Source organism: Monopterus albus, unplaced genomic scaffold (assembly GCF_001952655.1).
Source record: "Monopterus albus unplaced genomic scaffold, M_albus_1.0 scaffold98.1, whole genome shotgun sequence".
Lineage (NCBI taxonomy): Eukaryota > Metazoa > Chordata > Actinopteri > Synbranchiformes > Synbranchidae > Monopterus > Monopterus albus.
Window position 1 is genome coordinate 72622 of NW_018127978.1, and position 15036 is coordinate 87657.

Consider the following 15036-nt stretch of genomic DNA (forward strand, 5'->3'; position numbering starts at 1 on the left):
GTGAACTAAACACTCTTGTTTTTTGCTTCTTTCCCGGTTCCACACTAAATTCGAGTAGTGTTTCCTTTCTCACCTGCACAGCGCTGGCCTCTGCCTCGTCCTGGCTGCAGGAGGTGCTGTTGCTCCAGCAGCAGCTGGACGGCAGGTACCCTCCGGTCATCTTTTCAAAATTTGAGCCGACAAAGTCTGTGTAGTTGGTGAAGCCGCAGCATCTCAGCTGGAAGAGGGATGGAAATGCATCATAATCACACAGTGGGAAAACAGTTGAGAAATTCATGGATAATGATGTAATTGATATTCATACATATCTATTTTTATTGTCTATTTTTTTAAACAGACTAATTGTTCAAGGTTTAACAAAAGGCTTAGAGTTCAGGTCTTTGGTTCAGCTTCTGTTCTCTGTTATTGGACATTTAGATCATTGTTGACTCTGTTCTCACATACAGGCTGTGTTCACAGAGCGCCTTCAGCCACTGAAATCCATTTCACAAGTAACCATGACACTTTTACGAATCTGGAGTCCATTCACCTAAAAACAGCTCTGTGCAATACAATGATGTGAAAGTGGGCAGATGTTTGTGTAAAATCCAAGATCTGACAGTTTTATTACACGTTGCCAGTGTGAACACAATCAGTTAAACCTGCTAAGTCTTTTTTTTTTTTTTTTTTTTTTATCCAGTGGGTCAGGTAAAACATGAGCTGGAGGCTTCCTGACTTACACCAACTGAGGCTGTTGTGCACAGGTCAAAGGATGTTATGAACATTGTGGAGTTAAGCTTCTGTTATGGCTTTTGTGTGAATTAAATTCAGAAATTAGTTTGGCACTTTAGCTACAGGCAGCTGGTTGCTGTTTTGTTAGTCGGGCTCAGTGAAGTGCACTTTAGCTACAGGCACTGCGTGTTAGCTGTTTTGTTAGTCGGGCTCAGTGAAGGACAAAGCGCAACAGTGTTATCGGGCTGCAGGTTCCATGGACATCCAAGGCCACAGCTCCTGGTTGATGATTGGCTGACTGGTCTGAGGAGCCCCAACCCACTTGTGTATTTTTGCTCCTTTGAAAACACACTAGTAATAACCACATGAGCCTTGTCTCTAATGAAGCCCAGAAGACTATAACAGTAAGTAGAGCTCGGCACGTGTTGTACTGTTGCGACATAAAGACACTGTCAAGTTTCAACTTGTTCAGCTTCTCCTGCTTTCTGCTTCTTTCTCTCCCTGTGGGCTTGTCCACAGTGTCCGAGAGTGCGTTTAATTAAACAAATACAGCAGTGTTCATTTTATACTACAGTAATCCTAAACATGTTTTGTTTTTTCATGTGTTCATAGTGAAGCTAATATAAAATGACACAGACACGCCGACATGCAGGCTAAAATTTAATGCTTGACTGCACGTCACTGCATCGGTGCCCCAGGACCCTCAGGGACCCCAGTGTCAATATCAGCAGTGTCAAAAACTAGCTGTGATGTCTTAATTTAGTTTCTATTGCACATGTAGTGCATATTCCTACATAAATGTAATTGTTTTACTTGAAGGTGACAGGATACATAAAACAAAAGTGAAGGTGCAGCCAAACAAAAGATGTTATTTTTGGCTGCTAATCAAAATTCAAAAAAAGGTCGGTTCCAGTTGCCAAAGTTGCAGTTTCATTAACACGTACATGTGCTTCCCACCCTCCCACACCCGTGAAATCACCAGGAATAACTTGGGGTTCAGTGTCTTGCTTCAGGGCACTTCAACATGTGGACTGCAGAAACTAGGAACTGCACCGCCAACCCTCTGATGAGGGGACGACTTAGCTGTAACAATATAATTTTAACAAATAAAATGCAGTGTTTGCTGGTGTTCAGTTAGGAAGCAGGTATGATTCATGCAGCTGATTCTGGTGAAAACAGCAGCAGCTGCAAGAAGGCAGCAAATTAGTTTAAAACCTGATGATCTGGAAAACAGTCGGCTGGAATGTGAAGTATTCTGTATATACATGTGCAGGTTGTAGTTAAGAGCTAAGAAATGCTAAACCAGTCCATTTTCTTAAGTTTACAACATGCACAAAAACAGTATGACAACAAGCAGGACGTTACCTGTGTCATGGTGTTGTTCCAGATCTTAGTGGCCACAGGATCAGTGCCGTACTCTTCCCGTAACACCGGGGTCGCCCACCTTTTCAGAATCCCCTCAGCCTGCAGAAAAACTAAAGACTAAGACTAAGGACCAATTAATTTCATCCCAACAACACCTTTTTAACCTGTGAGGACTGGACAAAGCTTTTCAAAAATATCCTCAGTTCAAAGATGTTCTGTTGTCACTGTTCCACAATATTATGAATTTATCAAATGAGCCTTATGTCAAAAATATTTTAAAACATCTCTATTTGCTAAGTTTGTCATCATTGTCCAAACTTTCTTACTTTCCAAAATCAAAAAAAATCTTCTTGCTTTCCAAAAGTGTTTTCACCCTTTTTACACCTTTTTATGTCTACACTGTCGACACATTTCCACACTAACCAAAAAATGTTTTGGCATGTCAAAAAACTGCAGTTTTCAAAATGGCCACAGTGTCAAAAACTGTCACAGCTGTGCAAAAATGTCCCTACTTTCCAAAAGAGTAACATTTTAAAAAGGTCTTCCTTTCTAAATTAAAAAATAAAACTTGACAGTGCCCCCGGTGCTTCACTCTGTCTTTATTTAGGGCCCATTATGTAGAGGCCTACATATGTAAATACACACCTGTGATCAGGTATAAAAGCATCGAAGCGCTTTCGCTGTCAAAGTTCAGCAGTCTCGTGCATATACACACATTTAAGTATACACACACACACACACTGCACTAGAGAAACCTGACATAATAAAACACTGCAGCTGATTTCACGGGCAGGAAGAGTAATTCTTTGAGAGTTGCCTATTCATCAGAAATTAAATAAATATCCTTTCACATAAAGCATCTGGGAAATAAACAGCCCCGATCTGGCACCTGGAAAAAATGAAAGTAAATCAAAAGACGACCGAGCCATTATCCTGCATTCTTCTTCTGTTTTTTTATTGTTGTAAATGTAGCGCATTTACATATATATAGATGCTGCTGATGGCCTGGGACAGGACACATTTAGTCTGATTTCATTTTTATTGAAGTGCAGAAAAAGGCAAGTTTGACTCCAGGGAGGATCTTCACATGCACACAGGTTAGCTTTCTTTCACCTCTCACCTCCTCCTCCTCCTTTTCTCTTCCTCGTTTTTTCCATTTTAATTAATAATGCCGTCGTGCACAGTCACTGCCATTTGATGTGGAGGGAGGGACTGTGGTTTACTGTAAGTGGCCACATGCAACCGATTGTTTATCAGTGCCCCCCCCTTTTTTATGTGTGTGACTGTGGACAGTGAAGGCATACAAGATGCCCACAGGGATTCTGGGATACTTCCCTAATTAAAAGTGCCCCCCAAGAAGCTGGGAGACTGGTTGGGAACAGAGAGGGTCATTACCAGCCGGCTAATTCATCACCGTCAGTCGGTTCCATGCCTCGCTACATCTTGGTAAATACACACACTGACTCACATGCTTACACACTGATACGGGCTCTTATACACACACACACACACACACACACACACATAGTGGACAGGCAGGACAAAGCCTATATGCACAGTGAGGTGATAATGTATCTATCAATACAATGGAGTGAACAACTTCTACACACAAATCTTGTTTTTGCTGTTGGAAATGAGCTCAGTCCTGAATTTGGGGAATATTAACCTAAATTATTACTGTTGAAAAATGATCATGTTTTAGGGAGAAGTCACAGTAAATAAGTGAGGTAGTAAAGAATCAGTACGCGTTAGACAAACAGAGGGATACTGAACTTCATATGTGTGGATAAAGTCAGTACTTGATAGTGGTTGTGCTCTTAATTCCATAGACGTCCTGGGTCTATGAGCTGTGCTGACATTTTTATTTACACTTTTAACTTAAAGCCAATTTGATGCCAAGCACCAGGTTAGCATTTGTGAGGGAAAGTGGCACCTGTGTGTGTCTATGGAGTATGTACAGTATATGTATTAAATGCATTTTGACCATAGTCGTCGTTCTGATACTACTACGTTTTACTCTCTTATCAAAAGCAGGTAGAGAGCTACTCTCATGCTCACGATGGAACTGACCGTGCCCTTTTTGTTTATAATGAGCAGGTGATGCTAAATCGACTCTAAGCCATATCTGCCATCTTCTTAAGGAAGACAAATCTGTGAGTCATGTCTCACATTTCACTGAGCTTTAAACAATACCACAGCTCTGTCTCCCTCTACACACTGGCACACTTGCTGTCCATTTAGCCAGATGCTTTTTGCATTGCTCACCTCGGCTTTTGTAAATGACAGGCGAGAGTTGGAGCAGATTTATTTCTCCAAAATGACCAGAGCAGCAGCAGCAGTGCCTCCAAGGACACACGCACGCACGCACACACACTCTGGCTCTCACAGCTTCTTTGTGTGAGAGCAGACACTTAAAATTGAGAGAGTATAAACAAGACGGAGAAGTTACAGGCAGACTCGTGCACTGCAGAAAATGTCGTCATGTTTCCGTCTGTAGATGAATCATAAATGTGTTTTCTTAAAACATGAATATTTATTTACTAAAACTGACATTTCAGTATCATGTTTCCAGGTTGCACTGAGCTTTGTTAGCGTAACCAAGCCTATTACTTGTGCTGCAATAAAAGATGAGATAGAAAATAATACAAATCTGTTTCTGTGACTGTGATAAAACATCGTAATGAAACCATTAGAAAATGAAAAACAGCTGCAGATGTAGTGTCTGCCTTCACATTCAGCTACCAGGTGTGTTGTTTAAAAAATACTGTTTGGCCCCTTTTAGTGATTTAACTGCTGTTTGCAAGGTTGACATTGTAGCAAAGTCACTCCTGGTAATCAGAACAGATGATGATAGGCTGTAAAACTTTAACTACGTACAAATTGCTATTTGCGGCTGAGGTCGTTCACACAGTCTAACCTCAACAATCCTGCACTGAGCAAAGGAGCAGGTGCAGCTTCACTTCCCAGGGTCATGTAAAGACTACTACAACATGACACTCACAGATAAATAAATCAGTGCGCTGATGGCTTTTCTTCACTTTTATTGAGAAATTTACTGCGGTTACGGGTTTTTAAACAAGTCTTTAAAGCTAAATGATGAACATTTGGTTGATTTCAGTCATAAGAACTACATGGTTTAGTGTAGCGCAGTAAAACAGAGTTGTGATGTGACCTCGTTTTATTCCACGCATTGTCCTTCTTGGTCAAAATCTGGCCCCTGCATTACCCATAATTCAGCTCTATAGGAGATTCCGAGGTGTTACGTTAGTAGTTAAGTCCCTGAGCCTGCAGCAAAGATGAGGAACAGCTACAGGGGTCTGCTAAATGTTCTGCTTTCTAACTCTACACCCTCAATTTTATTCCAACTGAAGCTGACTCACGTGACACCCAGCTCCGTCTAAAACAAGAGGCTTTGTACTACTTTCTTAACAGTATGCCTCAGTTTCCTGCTCCTGTAAACTCCACTGATTTTAAGGTGGAAGTTTTGAGGTGCTGCAGCCTCTTCAGTTTGTTGCTTTTGGCATGGCTGCAAGATGTTATTTATCAAAAAAAAAAAGCTCCTAACGGTTGTTTTAGGCATTTTAACCATCAGCCACTGCTGTTGTTTTTCTAGTGAAGGAAGTCAGATATTTTTGCAGTGTGCAGCTGTAGCTCCAACAGCAGCAGCAGCAGAAACAAATAAATTAAACAAACTAATGAAATTCCCAGTTTGCTCTGCTGCATTCATCTGCTCCCCCCTGCAGGCGGGTGTGTGTTTGATTACCTCACCAGCTCCTGGGGACTTGGATACTTTCATTGATTAGATTAAAAAAAACTTCACTTTCTGTTTTCTTTATTAAGGTCCGGTCTTCACTAACCTTGTTTTGTAGCTCATTTGAAATTCATGTAATTATTGTCCATGGGACTAAATGGAAATGGACTGTGTGTGTGAGAAAGAGAGGTACGTGTGTAAATAGGCTGTTCTGCATACAAAATGCTTTAGCTTCAATATTCCAGAGTAATAAATTCACAAAGTGAGAGACAGCACATCCAGCCTCGGGCTGTCGCACACTCATTAAGTACCTGGACAGAGTGGAGTGGACGTAAAATCAGTAATTCAGTGATGCACATCGCTATGATAGAATTTACATGGAATTAAAATGTAGAAGATGGCACGAGGAGGTGACAGACAGTGGATGAGAAGGAGACAAAACAGAGCGAAGAGCAAGAGGAAGAGGGGTGTGATTAGTCACTGAATAAAAAGAAATGGAGGAAGAGGTTACTCACAAATGAAGAGTAGGCAAGAGCCACGACTCCTGCTGCCAGTTCAGCGATGAAGATGATGAGGATGGCAGAAAAGAACTGCAGGGAGGGAAAAGGGTTTTTATGAGTTTCACAAAATCAAAGTATAAATTCACAGTTTAATCTTCCAGTTTAGTTCCACTAGCATTTTATTCTCTAGCAATTAACAAATGTTTTCATTAGTGATTAATAAGTTATTAATTTTGTTTTTAATGACAGAGGTTGACCCCAGAGCCCAAGGTCACCTCTTTAATCCGACCACCTGTCCAAAACCCAAAGATATTCAGCTTAAGATGTACAGCAGAGAAGAGCGGCAAGTTACAGACTTATTATCTGTCACATTTTATTGGCACAACACAGGAAATGTTTTAATAATATGTTTTATTATTCTGCATTGTGCACAGGCAATAAAAAGCAAATGGTAAAACCTCTAGGTAAAATAAAAGATGTTAAACTTGAGGCAGAAATGAGGAATCCAAATCATTTCAGTCAGTTCAGCTCAGACATTTGAAGTCTGTTGTCCTTCACTCAGGTGCAGCAGCAGTTCACTTGTTGCGTTCTTCTTCTTCTTTGTCTTCCAGCGACGCTGTGTTGTTGTTACATGTGATGTAGCATTCCACTTCCGGGTCCACCTTCCCAAATGGCGGAGCCTGCCACTGTCTACACAATGACATCTTTTTCTTATTTTCAGTTGATTTCTCATGAAACCACAATCGTAAATATTACCTTCCATTTCTACTAATAGATCCCTCTAAATCCTACGCACTGCACCTTTAAATTTAGTACAAAACAGGACTCATACAAGCGGCAGTGGGACTGAGTGCAGGCAGCTCACTCTGAAGGACGATTTGTGCAGGAGGTGAACTAGTGGAACAATAAGTCACATAGTCAATTAGTGGATAGAAAACCAATTATTCACTTAAGTCGTTTTTCAGAGAGGAATGTCAAACGTTTGCTGATTACAGCTTTAAAGTGACACTGTTTAATGTTTCAAAACAAGACAGCACATTCCTCCTCTCACTAATGAACAGTTAAACCCTTAAGCAGTAAAACGTGTGCTCAGTTCAATCTAGTGGACTTTAATTTGGCCTTGTGTGCTCAGCAGCGTCTGGTGGCTAATGCTGGCAAACTTTACATAGATGTCACTCTGTAGCTGAGTCAGTGTGCTGCCTTTCCGGCTCTTGTGCTACAGTTACAAGTTTCAGCGTTTACAGATTTCCTATTATTTCCACTTGTGTCAGCACTGGCTGCTGGTCAGCAGAAGTTACAGCCTCGCTGTAAAATCCATGTTGATGCTACAGTTGAGGTCACTGAGGCTATGTCCTGGCTTTTTTAGCAATATGGGAGGAGTTTGCACTCCACAAATAAAAAACTAACAGCAGGTATTTCCTAAGCAGAATACAACATTTTGGAGTAGCTATGTTTAAACCAACAAAATGTACAGATAAACAACTGCAACATTCTCAGGTTATGATAGTAAACTGAATGTGTTTGAGTTTTGGACTGTAGGTTGAACAAACCAGGGGTTGATTTGCGGGGGTTGGGGGTGGATTCAGATACCGATTGTATAGGAACCGGTGCCAGGTTTCGGTACCCAATTGGACCCAAACGGACAGAGAAAACTGCTGCTTCTGGAAGCACTGCCACTAAAACAAAACAGTAAATCTATCCATACGTCAGCTATTCCTGCTTATCCAGTAGAGGGTCAGGGGGGCTACACCCTCAAAAGGTCGCCTGTCTTTCACAGAGCTGACCAACACAGACTAAAATTTAGAGCCACCAGTTAACCAAACATGCGTCTTTGGACTCTAGGAGGAAACTAGATATTAAGAGAAACTGGGCACAGGACGGACGGTCCTAAACAACAACTCTGACAAAACATCTGATTTCATCCATCGCAGCAGCCCATGCATTAGTGGAGTTTAGTCTCCAGCTGGACTGAACATATTTTCAGAAAGTCACTGTTTCCAATCCTTGACTCTTATCAGTTTCTCTCCACGTCCCCTTTTTCATCACCTCTGTATGTTTTGAAATTAAATAAATCTTCTTGTCCTTAGAATTTCTTTACATCAACATGAATTATTGTTCCCTACGAGGATATTGAGGACGCCAGACTTTGCAGGCCGTGCTCATAGCAGATTGATCTGTTTCAACTTCGATGATGCTCATAGCAGCAGATTGATCTGTTTCAACTTCGATGTGATTTCAAAGTTGATTTCATTTGGTCTCAGTGTGCAACCAGTGGCATGACATCTGTCTGTCACCTCATCTGAAAGTGACGGATGAAAAGCTTATTTTTTGTGTTTCCAGTTTCCAGAACTGTACGTCACAGCCTTAAAGTCCTACCAGGACTGGCAGACGACTCTGGCAGCTTGGCTACCTGATCCGTGAATGAGCAGAAGTTATCAGTTGCACCTTCCCGCCCACCACTGTGCACATTGTTGACATAAACCCGATACTGTGCCTTCACCTTGCCTTAGCATTTATAAAGCAGGGCTGGTACACCTACCGTGAGCAGCAGACATTTGCTCTGTTTGTGGGCCCCCCAGCAGCCCAGGAACCCCAGTAGCATCAGCAGAACCCCGATGGCGATGCAGAAAAAGGCCACATTGACAAAATATGTGCCCTGGGTGGAGAATGGCCCCAGCAGCTGCAGGAAGGAGGCCGCGTTCACACTCACCCAGATCCCCACGGACAGCAGGGCCAGCCCGGCCACCTGCAGGAGGATCCAACATGATCGGCATATATTTGTGCAACAACCTAGCAATAAACATCAGTGCGAACTTCAGTTGTACACAAAAACAAAAAATGGACTTTCTCTAGGTGATTCTTGATAAAATAGTTCATCTTTACAAGAAAATGATCAGTACCAAACATCTTGTACAGACAACTTTATTAACCACTGTCACACAAACATTTTAGTGTTTGACTGATTATGAGTGCGAGAAGTAAAAGTGGAATCCTTCCTGTTTGAAATAAAGATTCAGTACCAGCTGACAGATGAAGAAGAGCCCATGCAGTATCAGACTGTCTCCAGTCTAGGGAACAGTCATTCATTCTTGTAGGAGTAATGTTGAATCTGTCAACTTCACAGGGAACTGATCCGATGCCACTCGACAACCTGCAGCAGACACTGGTGTTCCTGCTCATCCCTCATCAGGACCTGACTGTAGTTCTGCATGAGTGTTATCTCACACAAGTGGTGGAAGTGGAGGGATGGGTCATCCCCCCAGTCAACTGGGTCCTTATTTAGGAAGTCCATGGTGAAATGTGACATGAGGAAGATGCAACAAAATCGGCATCAGCCATGATGGCGATGGCTTCCTTTGCTGTGAGGTCCATATGCATGCTGGAACGAGGACTATCCTGATCATTTCAGGGCACAAAAATAGTGGCTGCAGTAAAACCTTCACATGAAATTTCACTACAAATATAATTTTTTTTCCCCAAGTGAAACCAAAACATCGCATTGCACTTTGTACTGGGACCGCCCTAATGAGCAGCATTACCCCTGTCATGTTCTGAAGGTGGGACATGGACCAGTTAGGGTTGGGTTTAAAAAGAAAAGCAGGAGAGACGTTTGACTTTGTTTGGATGCGTAATTGTGTTGTTCATTATCCTAAATGTATCAGGAACACAGGTGTGTTTCCGTCAGGGAATAGTGAAGCACATTCACTGAAATCTATTGATGTAAAACTGGAAAAACCTGCTCATCACAATCAAAATCAGAACTATGTGGCTCACATTACTGTGTGGAAATCACCTGATTGCACCGTCACCTCTCTCGGTCCTCAGCACTCCACCTCTAACCTTCTCTTCCTCTTCTTTTCCACCCTTTCGTCCTTCTCCCTCTCACTACGTGTTTCACCCCGCGCTGCTCCTACTGAGTTTTGTCTTTGTCTTTCTTCCTCTGCTCAGGTTTGACACCTGATGTATTCTGTCAGGCTCCATCAGGCGCTGACACTCCACATCTCCTGTCAGGCGTTAACCTCTCCTACATCTCCTCTCTCAATCATGTCCCCCTCCTTCTCTTCTGTTTCTTGCTTTTCCAGTCCTTCTCCTTCTTTTTCTCTGCCCCTCCCCACCTTTCACTCTGGGGTAACCTGTTCAGTGCCATCACTGCACCGTTAGCTAAACGCGATAAGACAGGCATATTTTCCGCCCCAACTCCATGTCTGCCACCATCATCTCTCACCAGGTATAATTATAACTGCCACTCTTTGTTTTTTAATAGATGGCTAATCCCTTTGTTGGTGTGTAACATACAGGTGGATGCTGTGTTAGCACACACATGGCACAAGAACAGGGAGTAAATCAGGCTTGGGGAGCAGTGTCCTATCTATGGAGATGGCAAATGTAGCCTATAACAGGCTCCAGGGAGGGGGTGGTGAATACGGAGAAGAGATAGAAAGCTGCAGAGGAAGCAGAAAAGAGAGCGTCCCTCCCCCGTTTAGAATGGAGCAGGTTTTCTTTAAATGGCCTGGAACGAGAAAGATATCTGTCGAGTATAAGACCCATGTATATAGTTCATATTACTGGGAACAGACAATGTTATTAAGTCCCAGCACTCGCACAGAGATCTGCCCACATATATGTTCACTTCAGTCACAGTGGCTCTGCAGCAATGTCAAGCCAATGTGTAAAGGCAGAGGAAAAACATAGGCCTCCACCGGAAGCTAAAAGTCTGCTTAAAACTAATGTGATAGAGACTTTGACAGCCTTTGGTGTTTTTATTTTGAATCATGAAATGTTAACATTTGTGTCAGTGCTGCATTATTTACATTAGTGCATGTGACTTTAGGGAATGTTTCAGATGACCATAGCCGCTGTACCTCTAGCCCAGCTCCAGACCTCTCTGCTCACAGAGCTGATTGTTTTCAGTGATTCTGCCGATTGGTTTGGGTGGCAGCCAGGTTTAAGAACGACCATCTTCAATGGCCGCAAATGTGATGACAGTAGTAGAAGTTGGCTTGTCTTTATAACAACTCTTTAACTCTGGAAAGTGGCCAATATAAACATGGGATCAGACTAGAAAAGTGTGGTTTAGTCTGATTATCAGGTTATTAGATTTAAAAATCTGCGTGCTCCTAGACATCTTTTTTTTAAATCAGTCACAATGATCCACAAGTCATCTTGTCTGCCCATCATATTCCATATTAAAGCAAATTCAAGTGCATCCTTCACATATTGGCTCACTACAGTAGAAGCCAGAATGAGATATGCACGGCCTGCCTTCTATGTTTGTTACAAATTTCACCTCCTGGTTGGGTAGTTTTTCCAATACTGCGGCATTAGCAGTGGGGGGTTGGGACTCGGGTCACACAGCAGCATACTGCAGCGAGCTGTGCAAAGCTGGGGTGAGGCCGGGCTGCCATTCCAACTGAGGTAAGCAGATACGCAACGGCCCAATTTACACTTCATGCATCCTGGCAAATCAGAAAAGCCAAGTGTAAAATCAACAAAGTACTTGAGATGGATTGAAATCTGAGACGTACTGTAGCCACGTGCACATGTTTCTATAAGACATAATCTTGACTCCCAGTGTCAGTAAGTGAGGAAATGGTAACTTACTGGGAAATGTTTTTTTTTTAACTCTAATAATTCAGTCAAATATTGAAGCCGTGTATCCAAATGTTTTTGTCTTCCATGGTCAGCTGCACAAAAATCTGTTAGTGTAGCATATTATTGAAGAGAAATTGTCACATTATGAATGTACAGGAATTAATGTTTGTAACTTTATGAATTTACATAAAAATCATAAGACAAGCGTGCTGATCCTTCCCTGAGACAGCATGAATGCTATAAATTCACTGGAAACAACAGACGAACTTGAAACACAGCGGCTGAAGTGTTGATGTTATGGGCAGAGAATCACGTTGTTCTTCTGCTCTGGTGGTGCATGTTTCACGGGGACGTCATAATCATTGCGCTGCTGGGACTTTCAGGGCTGCAGCCCCAGATCTATTAAGCACCAATGCTCAAATGGAAAATGTGAAGAAAATGACTTGCGCTGAAAGCTTCATCTGTGACAGCAGGAGCCCCGGTGGGTTCAACCTGGCAGGCAAATTCAGTCCCCCCCCCCGAGTTTCCTACCATTTCAGAAACCACATTAGTCAACAGTAAGCCGAAGACGCAGGTGGTAAAATTAGAAACTTTGAGGTTAATGAGATGAAAATTGCCACAGTGCTCAGAAAGTGTCTCCGCATCAGAGGGCGGATGAAATGATTTTCTCTGCTTTGTTTCGAAAGCCAGTTGTTTTTTTGTTTTTTACCTCACACTCTACTTTCCATGTAAAAGTCTCACACAGTAAATGAACTCTCCTCCTCTTCACACAGCATATGAACACAAAGTGGAAACATACTCACAAAGATAAGCAAGTTGAACAAGACCATCATCAATCTGACAAATGTGAAGCAGCCCATTGTAATCTGTAATAACAGGAGAAGATAAATTGTAGCATTTCTTTTTTTATCAGCCCAGGGTCATGGTGGCCAGTCTTCACATGCACTCTGCTATAACATCCTTGTGAAATTACTGTGAAAATTACTTTGCTAACAATAAGTCTTAGAGATAACACCACAGCTGTGAGAAATTATGAAGACATCTGTTCATGGGAGCTCTATAGGAGAAGGGGGAGGAAATCCAGAGAAAGGGAAAAGTAAAGTGTTTAAATGTGGGAGAGTCAGTAAAGCTCAGAAAATATGGAGCTTACCCTTAAGTGTAGGAATATTTCTTTGTATCCAAAGTGGAGCAGATTTAAACCAGTGTAACAGTCTGTGACCTGGAGGCAATGAAACACTTACATTCTAAAAATTCTGCTGCTGAGCTCAGGTGTTTCCAGGTGAGTCGATTCCAGTGACGTCTCTGCCTCAGTATTGTCTGCAGAGTGATGATGTTCACACAGGGACATGAAATCTGATGAGCACTGTTCTTGGGGCTGGGTGGGTGGAGCGAGCGAGGCAGCAGAGGACTGGGTGGGGTCCCAGAGGGTACAGGTGGCTGTTGTTCAGCTGCAGGTATCGAGCGGCTCGAGTGTCACCGGGATCAGACTGAAGAGGCAAAAATAATCCTCAAAACGTGGGAAAGTCAGATGAAGATCAGAGCTGATGTATTATCTTGAACAATGTTTTGATGATGTAGTCGCAGCGTCAGGGTGGGTGTAGAGACTTCTGACTGGCAGAGTTTCAGAGGAGGGAGGCACATTTGTAACGTGTGTCAGGACTTGTATTTAAAACCCCAATTCTAACAAACTGTGCACGATTAATATGTTGTTATAAAATAATATTGCTGCTTTGTTAACTCCAAGTAGCCGACAGCCATGGACACATTCTGACACAATGGGCCCCTGATCACAGACATGGAAAAAGCTCCCCGCCCTCCTACAGGAACAAATCCTCCAGTCTGAGACATTTCTCGTTTGGTAATTTCTGCTCATACTCTGTAGTCACATCACATCTCTTTATAGTCATCGTCGTCATCCTCTCTGTCCTGCTGCTGTTACAGACATGTCTGGACTCACCTTGGCCCCTCAACCCACTCATGCACTCGCCTCTGTTGTGAAACAGTAACAATTTACCTTGCAAAAGTCTAGGTCTTATGGGAAGCAGTGTTCATTAAAGGCAGATAAATAAATATACTGAATAAACAACAGTGTTTCTCTGTAAAAACATCCCCTTTCATTTAAATTACATCCATAATGGAAAAAGTCATGCATTTTCTATATGTTGCATTCCTGTCTTCAAATATGACACCGTGAGCTGTTTCCTAAAACGTTTTCCCAGATTCTGGGGTTATATTAATGGTGTCCTTTTATTTAGTCTCTGGTTGCCGCCTTATACATTCAAATGACTATAAAACATCTATGAACCTAACTAGTGCCTGGTTTCTGATAAATGAGTCTCAGCCTCACAGTATCATGTGCACAGCATGTTTCTGCTTCCTGCTGTCGACTCCATTGAGTTCGTCTCTCCTTCCTTTGTTCCTGTGGCTCCTGAACGCTGCAGGGGCCCCTGTGACCACCAGAGGGGAGTAGTGAACTGCCGAGCAGGCTGTCAAAGCTCCTGCTACTTAATCTGGTCATTCGTGTTTCACTGAGTGGAGGAATGTGCTCCCCTTTGTCCTGGAAGGAAACAAAGCAAACATGTTATGTTGCTATGTTTATTTGCTGCTCTGGTAAATTTCAGTCACACTGCAAAGCCAGTCAGTAGGAGAAATAACAGCAATTTGAAGCTCAAAGTAAGTCTTTGATTACAGGTGTTACTGCACTGCTTTTCTGCATCCTTACACTAATGCTTTGTGGCTGAATTCAGCTGCAGGAGCTTTCAGTGTCGCCCTTCGTCTCATCACTTTCTTCTTCCTTAGTTTCGTCCTCTTTGAGAAATGGCAGCAGCTGCCGCTGGGGCCGCCCCCCTGGGGAGACAAAACCATATCCGCCGCCTCACTGGAGAGCTAAACCCATATCCGCTGAGGTCTTTCTAAGTAATATTACTTTAATGGCTTTATTGTGAGTTATGACAATCTTACCCACACCACCATTAACCCAGCGGTCCTTAATCTCAGCAAGAGGAGCACCTGTCAGGCTTCGTTAGCCATTAAACCCCTAATAATCTCTGCTCGTGTCTATGCACACACGCTCATGAAAAAGAGATGATTAGACAGGTGCCTTTTTAATCACCTCTG

General features: G+C 42.6%; 1 protein-coding gene across 6 annotated transcripts in view; it reads right to left on the minus strand.

Annotated features, from left to right (window-relative positions):
- The window catches only part of tspan1 (tetraspanin 1), a 16033-nt gene extending 1265 nt beyond the window's left edge, over positions 1–14768 (minus strand). The window contains exons 1-7 of one of the 6 annotated variants that reach the window (XM_020609048.1): positions 14267–14345; positions 13161–13406; positions 12723–12785; positions 8867–9073; positions 6343–6417; positions 2077–2175; positions 74–217 (exon numbers count right to left, since the gene is read on the minus strand). In XM_020609048.1, coding sequence (XP_020464704.1) covers positions 74–217; positions 2077–2175; positions 6343–6417; positions 8867–9073; positions 12723–12779 — 582 coding nt within the window. In that variant the 5' untranslated portion in view covers positions 12780–12785; positions 13161–13406; positions 14267–14345. The other 5 variants (XM_020609046.1, XM_020609045.1, XM_020609043.1 and 2 more) reach the window with 5 other exon arrangements.
- Between the last annotated feature and the right edge of the window lie 268 nt (positions 14769–15036).